Source organism: Vidua macroura, chromosome 5 (genome assembly GCF_024509145.1).
Source record: "Vidua macroura isolate BioBank_ID:100142 chromosome 5, ASM2450914v1, whole genome shotgun sequence".
Lineage (NCBI taxonomy): Eukaryota > Metazoa > Chordata > Aves > Passeriformes > Viduidae > Vidua > Vidua macroura.
Window position 1 is genome coordinate 15,753,902 of NC_071575.1, and position 14,981 is coordinate 15,768,882.

The 14,981-nt window shown below is 39.1% G+C and overlaps 2 protein-coding genes across 9 annotated transcripts in view; one reads left to right on the forward strand and one right to left on the reverse strand.

The window, feature by feature from the left end:
- Positions 1-478: 478 nt before the first annotated feature.
- IKBIP (IKBKB interacting protein) lies at positions 479-7,780 on the reverse strand. 4 transcript variants are annotated; one of them, XM_053978797.1, is made up of 4 exons: positions 7,556-7,766; positions 5,958-6,186; positions 5,166-5,283; positions 479-2,833 (listed from the first exon to the last, which is right to left on the reverse strand). In XM_053978797.1, exons 2-4 carry the CDS (start codon positions 6,149-6,151, stop codon positions 2,078-2,080), a joined length of 1,068 nt encoding a protein of 355 aa, XP_053834772.1. In that variant the 5' UTR covers positions 6,152-6,186; positions 7,556-7,766; the 3' UTR covers positions 479-2,077. The 4 variants fall into 4 exon arrangements, with proteins under 4 accessions (XP_053834772.1, XP_053834769.1, XP_053834771.1 ...); XM_053978794.1 differs by lacking the exon at positions 479-2,833 and adding an exon at positions 2,869-4,283 and having other exon boundaries at positions 7,556-7,780; XM_053978796.1 differs by lacking the exon at positions 479-2,833 and adding an exon at positions 2,869-4,283 and having other exon boundaries at positions 7,519-7,780.
- Positions 7,781-7,912: 132 nt separating this feature from the next.
- APAF1 (apoptotic peptidase activating factor 1) overlaps positions 7,913-14,981 on the forward strand; it is a 31,211-nt gene continuing 24,142 nt past the window's right edge. For 3 of the 5 annotated variants that reach the window (XR_008437342.1, XM_053978789.1, XM_053978793.1), the window contains exons 1-5: positions 8,095-8,126; positions 9,135-9,276; positions 9,547-9,736; positions 10,984-11,181; positions 12,214-12,397. Coding sequence is in view for 4 of the 5 variants with exons in the window: in XM_053978789.1 (XP_053834764.1) it covers positions 9,139-9,276; positions 9,547-9,736; positions 10,984-11,181; positions 12,214-12,397 (710 nt within the window). In the remaining variant the exon portion in view is untranslated. Of the gene's footprint in view, positions 7,978-8,094; positions 8,127-9,134; positions 9,277-9,546; positions 9,737-10,983; positions 11,182-12,213; positions 12,398-14,981 lie in introns of those variants that run through there. The other 2 variants (XM_053978790.1, XM_053978792.1) reach the window with 2 other exon arrangements.

Consider the following 14,981-nt stretch of genomic DNA (forward strand, 5'->3'; position numbering starts at 1 on the left):
ACCTTTGTGACTTGTTTTGTCTTGCTTGATAATCCTCTTTCTGAGAGGATTATCTGGAGAAGTAAGGGTAGGAAGTCTGCATACATCTAAAGGGAAAGGGAAATGAATGGTCCTGTAACATTTTTTTGTATGCTTAACTTCCCTTGGAGACCATGGACAGGACTGTACACTCAGCTTTTCACTGGGTGATGTGTTCTCGGATTTGGAGGTTGAAAGTGAAATCCACAGTTGTTTACCTTGGCTTGTTTTCTGGATCCTGTTCCAAGGAGCAAGTGCACTCTTTTCATGCAGACAGACCTCTGCTGTGTCATGGCTGCTCAGATTAACTGTGCAGCTGGAATGTATTTTCCACATCACTTGGGTAGACGTTGCTCTACCAGTTCTCCAGTTCTGCCTCCAGATTCCTACTGGCTGCTGACCACAAATGATGCATTCATAAAATTGAAAGCAAAGTGAATAAAATGACTGTAGCCTGTGATGCCTTTAATCCACAATATATTTATTATGTAACCCTCAATCCCCTAAGGTGTATGTGCATGTGTACATACATTGCTTCAGGTATGACAGGCAATGCATATTTTACCATGGCTGTTCTTTAATTTTGCTGCCTCCCTCAAATGCCATTTGGTTATTTTCAGGAGCTCACTTAAGAACTGTGTGGAAGAGCAAAGGGACAGGGGTTGGTAGAGTATCTGTGGATGCTTCTAGGAAAACTTGTCTTTTGACAGGTTTATTCTTGCCATCTGTCAGGTGGCCTGGAAAGGGGTAGAAGAAAGGGGGAGATAGGAATGGACCTATACCAAAAAGAGGAAAACTTTAAACAAAGTATTGGAGGTTGACTGTGGGCAAATGAAGCAAAGAAGGTACAGAAGACCAGGAACATGAAGCAGACCAAAAGACATGGAATGCTGAATGAGGATGAAAATAGTGAGGGAGAGGAATGTTTGCATCTTCCATACAATCAAGAGTCTAGTAGTTCCAAGATGTTAAGGTATGGCCAACTGAAAAGATATAAAGGCTTTACTATATACTTACACTTCTTGATATAATTTCATTTACAGGGATTTTCTGAGTTGCTGTATTGCTTCTAATTTATATTTATAGCCATTTTTATTCCTATTTAATGCACTGCTCTCCCCCACCTTCCTTTACTAAAACCATTCCCACTATCTTGTTACTGCCTACTTCAAATGTCTCAAAGCTGTTGTTCTTCAGCACTTAAATAGTCACAGTAGTTCACAGCAGTAGCCTTTTGGGATATAAGTAACTTCTCTTTGCTAATTCTGCTGCTCACTATAGTATTTTACAGACTAAGAAAAAATGAATGGCTAACACTGTTAGGATTCCTGAGCAGACACTGTGACACTGGGATAAAGCCATCAGCAGCATTATTAGGTCTTTCAGAGCATTGTCCCTATAGAGCATTCTGTGTTATAAAGGCAGAATGGTGCTGCACAGTAATTTTGATTTACAGTTATAAAGCCTCATACAAATTATTCCATCTAAATGTGCAACAAACTTTCTAGAAGGCATCAGCACTATTTCTGAGCATTTCTTGCTTCACTGCATTTACCTTGTTAAATAATATTTTAAAAAGAAACTGGTTTACAAAAAATCATAGAGTGAATAGAGACAAAGTGCTACTTCTTTTGGACTACCTCTTGTTTAGCTGGAAACCACAATTCTATCCCTTCCTTTGCAGCAGGAAAGTGAAACTGGAGATCTGCCATTCTTGCGTCCTGCTTTCTTCATGAAAGCAAACTCTAAAGCTAAGAACATAATTTTGTACTTTAACTAACACTGCTTTATTGTACAAAACAAGCAATTTATTAAATATAGCATCTCTCATTCTTCAGAAAGAAAAATACATGCATAGAGGTATGTTTCTTGTTCACATTATTATTTCTCCCTTGAAATAAGTATGACTGTTTCCTGTCCTGTTCAAAGGAATAGGACACATTTCAGGTTTAGGTGTGCTTCGATATGAAGCCCTTAAATATTGTGTCTTCTTAGTACTACGCATGATGGGAGTTCATGTTCCTCAAACACTATTCTTTAGGCAATGATCTTTCAATGATCAATTAATGTCTGAAATCTTGGTTATTTCATCTTTCACATCCTTGATCTCTGTTTGAACTCTTGTTAGATTGGCCAATTTCTCATTCAGTAAAGCAATTTCCTTCTCCCGTTGTAACACCTCCTCTACTAATCTTCCTATTCTCAGTGTTAGGTCATTTATTAAGGGCTCCAAGATGGCAAACTCCTTTTTAACTTTGTACATCTTAGGTTTTAAATCATTTGCAAATGCAACTGTCTTCAGAACTTTTGCTCTGTCACCTTCAAGATTCAAAAGTCTATCAGAATGCTTGTTAAAATTGTTCCTTAACTCAGACAGTGCTGTCTTAATTTGCTCTATTTTTCTTGCATTACTGGATGCCAAGCTTTGTATTTTCATACTTCGGTCGATGCTACTGGTAAGGAGGTCACCTATATTTTTTACTGTTGCCTTTTCACCTTTTTCTACTTTATCTTCTAGTGTTTGCAAAGAATCTGTCAGTGCAGTCATGTCTGAGACCAGGCCTGAAACGCGCCTTATGTCAGTTTTTACTGTCACAATTGTCAATGTTACATTTTTTGCTACAGAAGCTGCGTTCTGTTCAGTGCTTGCAACTGCGTGAAAAAGGCTTGTTAAATTCTTCTCCAGTTCTTCTTGTTTTTTAATTATGCTGCTAGACCATGCTTTCATTGTATAAATATCTTCCTGCAGATATTTAATGTGAGAAATTATTTGAAGATCTTCCAGCTGTTTCATTAAGTTCCAAGTCTTTTCACACTAGAGGGATACAAAAATATTTCTAGCTTAACAACTCAACATCAAAATTCAAGCTATACTTTAATGAAATATCTTACTATTTTGACAATCGAGTGCAAACCCTGTCTCTAGGAAATCAATTTCTGTTACAATACAACCAGATTTTTTTTTCTTGTCAGTATACTTAATAAATGTTACTACTTCTATTATAACAAAAAATTACAAGAAGGTGCTACGTGACTTTCCAAGGTGACCTCTGAAAACACAAATCATCAGTTCACTGTGTTACAAGTCTATGGAAAATAATACACAAAGTAACAAAAGAAACTAGGTAGTGAAAACTAAAAACACTAAAAATATGAACTTTTTTTCCCTTAAATCTAAATACCTGGCTTCAATTATTTTTAATAAAAAAAAAGATCTTTTAATAAATAAACTGAAAATAATCCTTGATTTAAGAAAATATTCCTTTCCTTCTTCAACAAAGTATTACTTCCTTGCTCTCTACTCTCTTTCTCAACCTTTCAAGCTCTTCCAATGATCTTTAGATCAGTGACAGTACATCAGCTATCTTTGACATAGGCTTTTCATTGATGAAAAAGCACTTTTTTATAAATAATGTGATTTAAACCTAAGACCAAATTCACTTATCCCCATTCTGGCCATTTTCTAAGTTAAAGCTTTCTAAAGTTACTTCTTCTGCTTTTGAAGATACTGCTATGTCAGGCCCCGTTTCTAGAACAGCTAGCTCATGCTGCACTTTGACCAAGCTGCCATTGGACTGGAGGCCTTCAAGAGCCTTCTGCATCACCACTGTATCAGAAACAGTTTTCAACATGTCATTTTCCACAGCGTACAGCTGAGTCTTCAAGTCCTCTATCTTTTTCTCCATACCAAGCAAGTCACTTGACAACCTAAGAATAGAGTGGATAGCATTTTCAATTGTTGGCAAATGGCTCTTGCACTCCTCAATTTTAGGTTCATAGTTTGCAAGTTTCTGATTCAGGTCTGTGTCCTTGGCTACCAGACTATTCTGTTCCTCTTCTAGCTTTTCAACTGACTTTGCATCCAAGTTCAACTTTTGTTCAACTCTAGAGAATTCATCATCTTCTTGCTTTTTTAGTGTTCTGATATTTCTGGCTGTACTGTCTTCCAAATCTCTCACTCTTTCTGCAAGGGATTTAATTCTTTGGTCAACTTCATTAATTTTGGAAGTAACTTCTGTATGTATGAACTTTGCTTCAGATTTTAAACCACTAGCATTTGTGTTCATTTCATCCAGACTTCTTCTCCAGGAATTTGTAACATTTTGGAACTTCTCATTAATGCTCTGCATCTTTAGAGATAGAATCTGTTCATTGTTCTGAATATCATTTATGGTGTTACGAAGAGAAGATATTTCCTGCCCAAACTCAGTCATCACAGAGATGGATGACGCAGCTTCTTGCACGATACTTTCAGAAGACTCAAGCTGCATTTACAACACAAAACAATGTCTGTGTCTACTTAACAAAAGTAACAACAGAAAACCATTTACATTTATTAAGAGATAATAAAGTCCCTTAAAAACCACTGTACTTGTTACAAAGCTCCTCCATGGTGCATTTCCATGGTTCCTCTTTAAAATATTGTTGATTAACCTAGCATGAAAAAGTCAAGGAAAAAAAGGTATGTCTGTTGTTGAACTTCTATAGCATATATGCAATTTTCCATGCTTGGTTTTTTTTTTGTCCAAAATACAGTAAATCCCATGCAACACTTTGAAATCTGTAGTATATAAATATCTAAATTACATCATATATAAATGACATTATTCTGAGATCAGTGCTGAAACAGAATCACTGGCATGAGCTGTGCATCATTATCCATAATGTATCAGGGATAATTCAGCAGCCAGCACAGCTTTTCTACTGGATAATGTCACACATGGTAATGTTTTTTTTTTCATTACTATAGTATTTTCTCATCTATCACTTTATTATGTCTTCATATTATTAGAACAGGTCTGCTACATCTAAATGCCAGTAAATTTTCTTCAAATCAATGTACCTTAGAATCGCACATGAAAGAGGACTGGTAAAATGAAACATGCATATATATATAAGTTCTTAAAAATAGTTTAGTTTCTAAAAAAATAATACTGAGATACAACCACTGTATTCACCTAGTGGAACAATGGCATGGATTGAAATGCTTTGTCACATGAAATAGTCTCTAAATGCCTATTCACAGGCAAGTAAAATACATTCCGAAAACTTGTTTTAAAACAGGCAGTTAAATTAATAAAATAACAATGAAGTAAGCAACGACAAATATTCAACAAAGATCATCCAATTAAGATGTTAATTATTACCTTTTCAGAAATCAAGTTTACTTTATTTCCCACATCCAGATTTTTTTCAGCTTCTTGATGTAAAAAATTGTACTTTCTTTCCAGATCAGCAAATTGACCTGACTGCTGAAATAGAAACCTGCAAATTTCAAGTAAATAAACAGAAAACATAACTTCTTAATTAGTATATATTAAGTATTCCAGGACTTGATTCACAGCAAATTGTTACTGGAAAAGAAAAAAAAAAAAAAAAAGCAAAAAAAAAAAAAAAAAAAAGAAAATTATCTGTCTTGATACTTCTAAAAAAGGTATGACAGCAGGGCAGCATCGATAGAGGTCTTTGCTTTTACACTGCATGCTAAGGTAACTAAGGCACTGATGCTGCTAAGGTATTTTAAAACATCTTTAACAAAGGTCTCTTCACTTAAAGACTCCACCTGATGAACAGTTTATTGCACTGCTGAGGAAATTATTTACAGAAAACTATTTCACTTTTTCTGTCCATTTATTGCCTGCCAAACAAGCACTTCCTGTCAGCCTAAGCTGCTATCCAGGTAGATGCAGTCTCCAAAGCAGGTCTTTAGAATTCATGAGCAAGGCACCTTCAACATGATGTAACAGATGGAGCTTCTACATAACTCACTGCATGCCCATGTTTCCACGCTTGTCAATATTGCTACTCTTTCCTGGATCCTTCTGGCTCTAACAAGTTTCTGTAGACATTTAGCCCAAGCACTCTGTTAGCATGTAAATCACACACCCCACCGAATACAAAAGAAAATATTAAAATCCTCTTTAGACAGGGTTACCTACCAGCTCACCACCAGGCAAACAGCAAGGGAAACGACACTCAAACTTGTCCTTGAATCCATCCAAAAGGAACTGTGATTATTGCTGGTCCTGGGACTTGCCAGCTTCCCATAATTACTGTGCTTATCAGCCTTCTGTGAACCTTCACTGGTCTTAGATGAAGAAATACCTTTTTTCCTTGGCTTAACTTCAGACATTTTGTGGTTTTAAAAAGCAGAAGCAAAGGAGAAAGCTAGGGAAAAAAAAAAAAACAGGACTAGTTTTTAACTTCTTTTTAAACATCCTCAAACATAAACTTTAAGTACACAAATACACTTCAAAAATGTTTCTTTTGGTGTTCACTATGCTTCCTAGTTATGTGAGCTTTTGTAAAGTATCATAATACTTTCATTTGCTTTCAATATTACAGAGCACTGCTTTCATATTTTCTCCAGCTGAACTGACTTTCCAAGCTTAAGCTAATTTCATCTTACCAGAAATACTTTGTCTGCTATAGACAAAGTTATTTTAAATATGTATGTAAAATTACAAGGATTAAAAGTATATTTCTTTTTGTAGCTGATGACTGTCACAAGTTCATCAGCAATTTCACTGATGAAACTTGTGTTTCACCTGTAGATTTAAAAAATAATTACTACCTACACCACACTAAAAGGGGAGAGTTAATTTTTCAATTTGAAAAATAAAATTGCAAACCAAGCTTTAATTTAGTAGTTCTGCTGTAACAATTTCGTGTCATCTGTAAAATCACAAACATCAGTTAACAAAAAGTCATGATAAAAAAATTCAGAAGATTCATTAAATCATTCCTCTAGAAAACAGAAAAGCTTCCTCTTGATAAAATTAAGGTCAGAATAGATTGAGGCAATATGAATCTCCAGCTCATATTTTAACCATCCAAGTGAAGTACAGAGTGTAGTTTTTAAGCCTAAAATTTTCCCCCATACTCCTCAAAATAGACTTGATCCTTGGCAGAGTTGCTTTAGCCTAATTTGAGACCAAACTCTTCTGCTGTTTTTTTGGATCACTTTGCAGCATTGCTGTTTAGTCACAGATCAAAATATAAATATTTGGAGATACTTACATAGTCATGTACAGGGGTAAAAGGTACTGTTTAAAATCTAATCTGTCATGCAGGTAGTTTAGAGCAGTTTGAGCCACAGTACTAGGAAGCACACTCTGAGCTTGAAGCACGGAGGAAAAAAGTTTTTCATCTCCTCCGCTCCCCCGAAAGTGACCCACATCCCCTCCGTTCCCCCAAGAGTGACCCACATCCCCTCCGCTCCCCCTGAAAGTGACCCACATCCCCTCCGTTCCCCCAAGAGTGACCCACATCCCCTCCGCTCCCCCTGAAAGTGACCCACATCCCCTCCGTTCCCCCGAGAGTGACCCACATCCCCTCCGTTCCCCCGAGAGTGACCCACATCCCGTCCGTTCCCCCGAGAGTGACCCACATCCCCACCGCTCCCCGAAACTGACCGACATCCCCACCGCGCCCCGGGCCCCCGGCAAGCCCAAGCCCGAGCCCGCCCTGCAGGATGCCCCCAGCCCTGGCAGTGCTGACCTCCCATCTCCCCCTCCCTGCGGCCGCTGCCCCGTACCCGCCGCGCTCCTCCGGCCTCAGCTGCGGGGGGCGGAGGCGGGCAGGGCCGCCCTGCCCCGCAGGCACCACGTTTACAGGCCCCGGGGCCCCTCCCCCGGCCGCGCCTGGCGCATCGCCGCCCGGTGCGCCACGTCCGGGGCCCGCCCGCCGCGGGCAGCGATCCCGGCACGCACAGCCGGGGCTCGGCGGCTCCGCGCCGGCGCGGGAGGCAGCGCGGGGCTTTGTTCGGCGGCGGCGGGCGTGAGCACGCCGGACAGCGAGAGAGAGAGAGAGCGGGCCGGGCCGGCCCTTCCCCGCCCAGGCCCGGAAGGAGGAAGCGCTGCCGGCGCCGCCTTCCCGGGAGCCGCGGGCAGCGGCTGCGCCTCGGGGCTCGGCGGGGCTCGGGGCCGGCGGCTGCCGGGGCTCCGCGCTGCCCGCCAGGTGAGCGGCGTGGCGGACACGCAGGGACGGGACGGAGCGGGCCGGACCCGACCCCGAGGGGTTCCGCCGGGGCAGGGTAGGGGCCGGCGGGCGGGCGGTCCGAGCGCCTCGGTTTGTGTTTGGTTGGTGGCTGGCAACAGCGGCGCGGTGTGAGTTAACCTTTCGTTTTGGGTGTTTGTCGAGCGATTTCTTCTGTATTTGCCTCGCGTGTGGCAGTGCTATTATTATTATCATCCGTTTTTCCACCAGGGAGCTTTAGCGTCCCCTTTCCTCCGCGGTGCGGTGGGATAAAGGTAGTGTGGAAGGCTTTCTTAACTATGTAATTTTTAGTGACTGTAGAAATTCTGTCAGCACGGCGGAAGAGGCACTCCATCACGGGCTTATCCAAAGGCAGCTGTTCTACATCTAGCCAGCTCCTGAGGAAGAGAGTGCCGGAAAAGGGGAACGCTTCTGCAGGCACCTGCGTGGGTGCTCTGTGGAAGAGTTTGGACTTGTTTATGGAGCTTTCCTGGCAGGAGTGTGATCAGAGAGAGCGTTTTGACCGACTGGGACTCTCAGAGTCGCCGATCAGTTCTTTATGCCGTAGTCAATAGTTTTCACCTGTTTTCTTCAGACATTTGGTTTTTTATGATATGGAGGAAGAATGCAAGTTTGAAGTTGCGTGTCCAAATGCTGATAAAGGAAGGTATAGTGCAGTCAATGGCAGTGCTGGGTGCTCCCTCTTCCATCATATGTCAAGATCCAAGTCCTTGTATGGAGTCTTGAACTTGGAGACAACAATGCGTTTATCCTGTGCAATGAGGCCAGTCCTCTTTCTTATCCTGTTGACCCAATCACATGATCCAGGGACTTAAAAAAAAATGGGGGATGTCGTGAGTGGGGAGAAGACCTTTTAATAGAGACATTTTAGCAAGATGCTAGTATATGAGAAGCTTGTAGTCTTTGGTTGTGTTAGTTCTGAAAGTGTTCATAAACATAAATTCATAGGAATGGGAAAAAAATATGTATTTTCAGAATTAGCTGGTGCTTTGCTACTCTTTCTGATTTTAACACCAAAATTTATAAGCTGTTCTAAAACGTCTTTCCTCATGCTTGTAAGTTATGTTCCCAGTCTGACTTTACTTCCCCTCCCACCCCCCCCCTTTTTCACACTGAAGAAATATGGATGTCAAGAGTAGAAACTATTTGCTTATGAATCGTCAAGCACTGGAAAATGACATCAAGACTTCTTATATTATGGATCGTATGATTTCTGATGAAGTACTGACATTACAGGAGGAGGAGAGAGTGAAGCAACAGGTAAAATTATCTCTCACTGCTCTTTCTTTTCCTAATCTACTCACGTATTTTATCATCCTTTTTAAAGATAGTAATTTCTGACTATCTAATTCCTGGATTTGTCAAATTCTAGCACACAGTTTTTGTTGCTCTTAATAAGGTTGAGGGCTTGGGAAGTTAAAGGCTATTTCTGTAACTATAAATAATCTGTAATTTACAAAGTGACAGATTAAATAATTTCTGGGGTTTCATAGTTTTGTATAATACCGCTTCTATTTTTTTTTTTTCTAGAATACACGGAAGGAGCGAGCAGCTATGCTAATAAACATTATTCTTACAAAAGACAATAATTCGTATAGATCCTTTTATAATGCACTACTCCATGAAGGGTACAGAGATCTTGCTGCGCTTCTTCAGGATGGCATCCCTGCTGTCTCATCTGGTAACAGAAAGAGTTCAATGGATGGAATGACTTCCTACGGTCAGTGTAACCACAGCAATCCCTGTGCTGGAGTGTGAACACAAGCTGTCTTTTTTATTCCTTAGAAAGTGACTATGTGTAATACCTGTTCCAATGAAAAAGGAGCAGTAGGTGCATTTGTTTATTTTGGTAGTGTAGTAACTATGTCTATTACATGTACTTAATATGGCAGGAGAGTTACAACAGTTACAATTCTTACAGGTCATCTTGAAAGTATTCATATTGAATAATGCTGATTTTAAAAGGCAGAAGAACTGATGCTCTTACAGTTTCCTCTAATTTGTTACATTTTTGTTGTAAGTGAAAGAAAGACTCTCATTTGTATTAAAAGAATAACTTGTAGCCTCCAAAATTCTGATATTTATCTTGAAGAGTAATCTGGAATCTCTCAACCTACATTGATCTAGTTGATCATTGATTAATTGATCTAATTATTAGGTTACTTAATTTTTTCCACCAGGTCTTTTAGTTACCTTATATAAGTTCCATAACTTTTACCTGCATTGTCATCAGGATCATCTTTGACATGAAATAAATTTGTAGTTTCTAATGGGCAGAACCTTCTAACTGCATATGACTAACTGCCATATTTACTGGCACTCTGCATTTAATAAGTGTCAAAGGCATGTGGAGTTCAAGGCTATCTTAGATAATCAAAGTTTATCAGTTATGTCACTCCATATAGCCACAAAGTGGGCAGATGAAGTGCACATTTCCTTTCCTGTTATACTTTACCTCATTCAAGTTGTGCTATCTCAGCTTAAATCAGAGGAAGTCTTGTTTGGGCCCCAGTGCTGTGCTGTGAACTGCCAAGGAAAGGCCCTACACAACATCCTTTCTTTTCTGCTGCATCCATGGTGTGGTGACCTCTGGCTGAGAAAGTGACTTGATTGTTTGGTATAGTAACGTTGACCTCCTGTGTTTGCCACAGTTTCCATGGGAGACGTTAATTCTCTCTTCACTTCTAGGGATTAATGTAACAAGCTTTCCTCATGCAGTTATTAATTTGAATACTGTTTTAGGTAGGGGGCTACTTACATGCTAAGTAACTATTTTTATTTCTAAAAGCAGTATTTTTTTAGTATTTGGTATTTTGAGTCCAGCAGTTTTTAGGGCATTTTTATGGGACATGAGGTGGGGAGGGAGCCCGGTAGTTATTTTGGGTGAAGAGTTGTTTGGTTGGGTTTGAAGAGGCATCTCATTTAGAACTCATGTTTTATTTTGATGTTTCTTGTTCTTAACTTTAGTGAAGACCATTCTCTGCGAAGGGGGCGTACCACAGAGACCAGTTGTGTTTGTCACTCGACCAAAACTGGTAGATGCTATTAAAAAGAAACTGTACTGCTTGGGAAGTGATCCAGGTTGGGTCACAGTTTATGGAATGGCAGGCTGTGGGAAGACTGTTTTAACAGCAGAAGCTTTAAGGGATCCTCAGCTCTTGGAAGGTACTTTCAGAAAAAAAATCTATATTTTTATAAAAATCACCGTAGATATACACATATTGGACATGTATGGTGCATATATCACCTTGAAAGTGATTTGGACTTCTAAATTTCTTAGGTGATTCTGAAATATTTGCTTGCAATATACAACTTTCATAACCATGTGGTGGTCTAGGACCACTAAGTATTCTAGTTGTAGAAAAAGGTTTTGAATAGCTTTTCACCTTAGAATCTGGTTTGGTTTATGAGAGTAGATGCATCCTTTATTACCTTGACATTTTTTTTTTCTTTTAGTGCAGAATAATATATCTAGTTATATTCCTTTTGGGCATTGCTTGTAAGGCCCTCCGACTCCTTGCTATGCGAGTTTAAAAAAAATCTTGCTCTAACTTTTTAATAGTGGCAGGCATTTGTGGGTGATTAATATTTCTTTAGCTTAAAGTAGATCATAGATGCAACTGTTTAATGGAATTTTTTCCATTTTATTTATTTTTCCTTGCATAGGACACTAGGAGGAGAAAGTAGGACTTGGCATTAAAGAAAAAAATTATATAGGGATCGATACTATAGCATCCTCTGCTACAGCTGACTCTTCTAGATATCTTCTTGATCACTGTTTCAGAATTATTTTTACACCCCAGGCTCTGAACTCTTGCAGTACTACACAGGGTAAAAATGTAAATGGTAGGTCAGACTAGCAGAAAGATGGATGCAGAAGGGGCTGTGGAGGGACAGGAAGGAAGATGTGTAGAAAGGAGGGACAACAGCATCAGTGATGGTGTGAAATTTCTGTGGGTAGAGACTGTGTATTTCTGTGTGTAAGACTCTGTCTTACAGAGTCTGTTCCTTTAAAAATAAACAGGAGTGGTCTTGTAGAACCAGCCTTTGGTGTTAATAGTAGAGTTGCAAGGATGACTTGCAACAGATTCTAGAGGTTTGTGTTTTAATTAATGCTGATTTACTACTGTAAGTTGCTATAAAATATTTTAAATTATTTAAAATGTATAGCATTATTAATATTGCTTTTCTTGTTAGATTACTTTCCAGGAGGAGTTCACTGGATCTCTGTTGGGAAACAGGACAAAGCAGGGCTGCTTATAAAACTTCAGAATCTCTGTAGTAGATTGGAGCATGACTCCACTCTTTCACAAAGGCCACCACTTAACATTGAGGAGGCTAAAGATCGTCTTCGTTTGCTGATGTTACGCAAATACCCCAGGTGATGTCAGTAAAATCAAATACTATTCTTTTAACTGATAAAACTTTGCAGAGTAACTTTGGTGTAATCATCTGAGGTGTCTGTGTTGTGGTTACATGTGTCTGTGGTGTGTATTTTGGTTTTTTGGTTTTTTAACCAACTTCCTAACTTAGGCGAATAAGATTTCTAGCAACAAAATACGTTAGCCAGCTGTGCAGGAGTCATATTTGCTTGAAAAAGCAAATAGTGAAATAATGAAAGATGAGATTGAATACTGAAAGATGGGAAGAAACAACTGGAAATAAGAATTCCTCTAACTTTCAGTGTTCTCACTGTGTGTGTGTATTCTGCTTTACTGATATGTGAGGATCATACATCAGAAAAAAGAGTGTGTATCACTGCAGAAAATTCTTCCTTTCCAGAACAGATGGCGTCTTTAGAAAGTGTTTGGTCTAGAGGTACCAAAATGAAAGCAGGTTTTCATGATGTGACCAATTATTGCAAGAAACCATTGTCTTTCTCAGTCATTGCACAGCTTTTTTCACCTTTGAGAAATAGTTTTTGTTATTTGCTGAGGATTTAATTGTTTTCTGGGAAAATTTTTACTAAACTAAATGAGCCTGCTTGTCAGTGAGTTATCTTGGGAATAATACTCCAACCTTGTGATCTTTGTAGATAACAGAGTAGAATACTGGCATTTCTGTACAGGGGGAAAAAAGGGTCTTTTTTTTGACGAAAAGATGTGGGAAATATTGACAGGTCCTCCAAAAGAAATCTATCAGCTGAAAGTGCACTTTTCCTTGAAGGATGTGAAGTAGCTGTCTCCACGGACACATTTCCATTGTTATTTCTTGTTTATTAACAAACAAAAGAAATCAAAACTCTTCAATACAGAAGTGGGCATGGGAGGAAATAGAGGGGACTGTGCCTGGGAGTTAAGAATCATAGAGGGTGCAAGCGTATGGGAAACACAGCTTCACTGCAGCTTGGGAAGAAGCTGGCTCTGGTCTGGAATTCTCTTTGCCAGCAAGAAGTCACTTTAGCTATACCTGTATTCAGACAACCAACCCAGTACATCTCTTGGGAATAAAGTCTTAGACAAAGGATTCAAATTTTGAAGCCAGTATGTTTCTTGGGATTAAATTATTAGTCAAATGAAAAATGGAAACTGTGGTATACTTTAAAATAGGAAATTACAGAATTTAATCTCCTGTGATTGTTATCACAGGGTTTTGTTTGTTGCTTTGGGGTGTGGGTTTTTTTTTTTTTTTGTTTTGGTTTGGTTTTTCTTTGTAAAAAGGTTTTTTAAATAATCCTAATTAGAATTTAAGATTTGTTGGTGTGACTGGAGGAGAAAAATCACTGGTGCCTAATGAATGGGAGGACTTTGAAGTGCTCAGATTAATTAAAACATACAATCAGGCTATAATTCATGTCACCCATCATATTTTCAATCGTGAAAGTGCCACAAAACGAGCCCTTTATGGCTATGATACTATTCTTGTGAACCCTCTGATTTATCAAAAGGTTCTTAATAGAAGAGCTGTATAAAAATGAGATAGGGGTATCCAAGATTTAAATATATCTTTGAGAATGTAGTCTGATGTTTATGTGCTTCTTTAAGGAGGATCAAATCCCTATTTATAGGCTTTGATGGCGTAAGTGCCACTTAGCTGAACAAAAATGCGGAGGTTTTGTCATGCTTCAGTGAGAATTGGAGAATTTAACCAGTAACTAGTGGAGTGGAAAATTGCATCCCTTAAAAAACAAGCATAGTAAATGTAAACAATTTGTAGGATTAAGTGTCAATAGCTAAAACTTACTGAAGACAAATAACTGTTATTTCTTTCCATACATCTGCTTGCCAGCTAGTCTTTTTGACTTCTTGCTCCCTTAAACCCAATCTTCCAAAAACAGTTTTCAGTAACTTCTCTGTCATATAGGCAGGTGTAGGGAAGTCTACTGTACATTATTCTGGTGAGACTCCATGTAGGAACCTACAAATGTGCCTGGCCATACAACTGGAATATGTAGTCAGTATGAGATGTCATTTATGTAAGAAGAGACTTGCATTACAAGAGGGTTAGTCTCATATAGCTTTCCAAAGATACAAGAACAAAATTGAAAACTCTTGAGTCAAAATGAAACTTGAATGCTTTCCCACAAAGCTTATCACTAGCCTGTGTCAGAGTTATCTAGTTCTGTACAGCTCTTTTCTTAATTTATGATACCTATTTACTTAAAACCAGTAAATATTTCTGTTTTTCCTGGCATCTACTAATGGAAATGTCTCTCAAAACATTGTTTGCATTTCAGTTGTAGCTATGAAATAATAAATGGTAAATACCTTTTTAAGGTAACTGCATTCAGCTTCTTGCACAGTGTTTAATCACAGAATCACTAAGGTTGGACAAGACCTTCAGGATCATCAAGTCCAGCCATCAACACAGCACCACCATAATCACCTGTCAGCCATATCCCCCAAGTGCCACATCCAGGCACTTCTTAAATGCTTTCAGAGACAATGACTCCACCACCTCCCTTGGCAACTTATCCCAGTGCTTAACCACTCTTTCACAGAGAATTATTTTTTCTAGTATCTAAT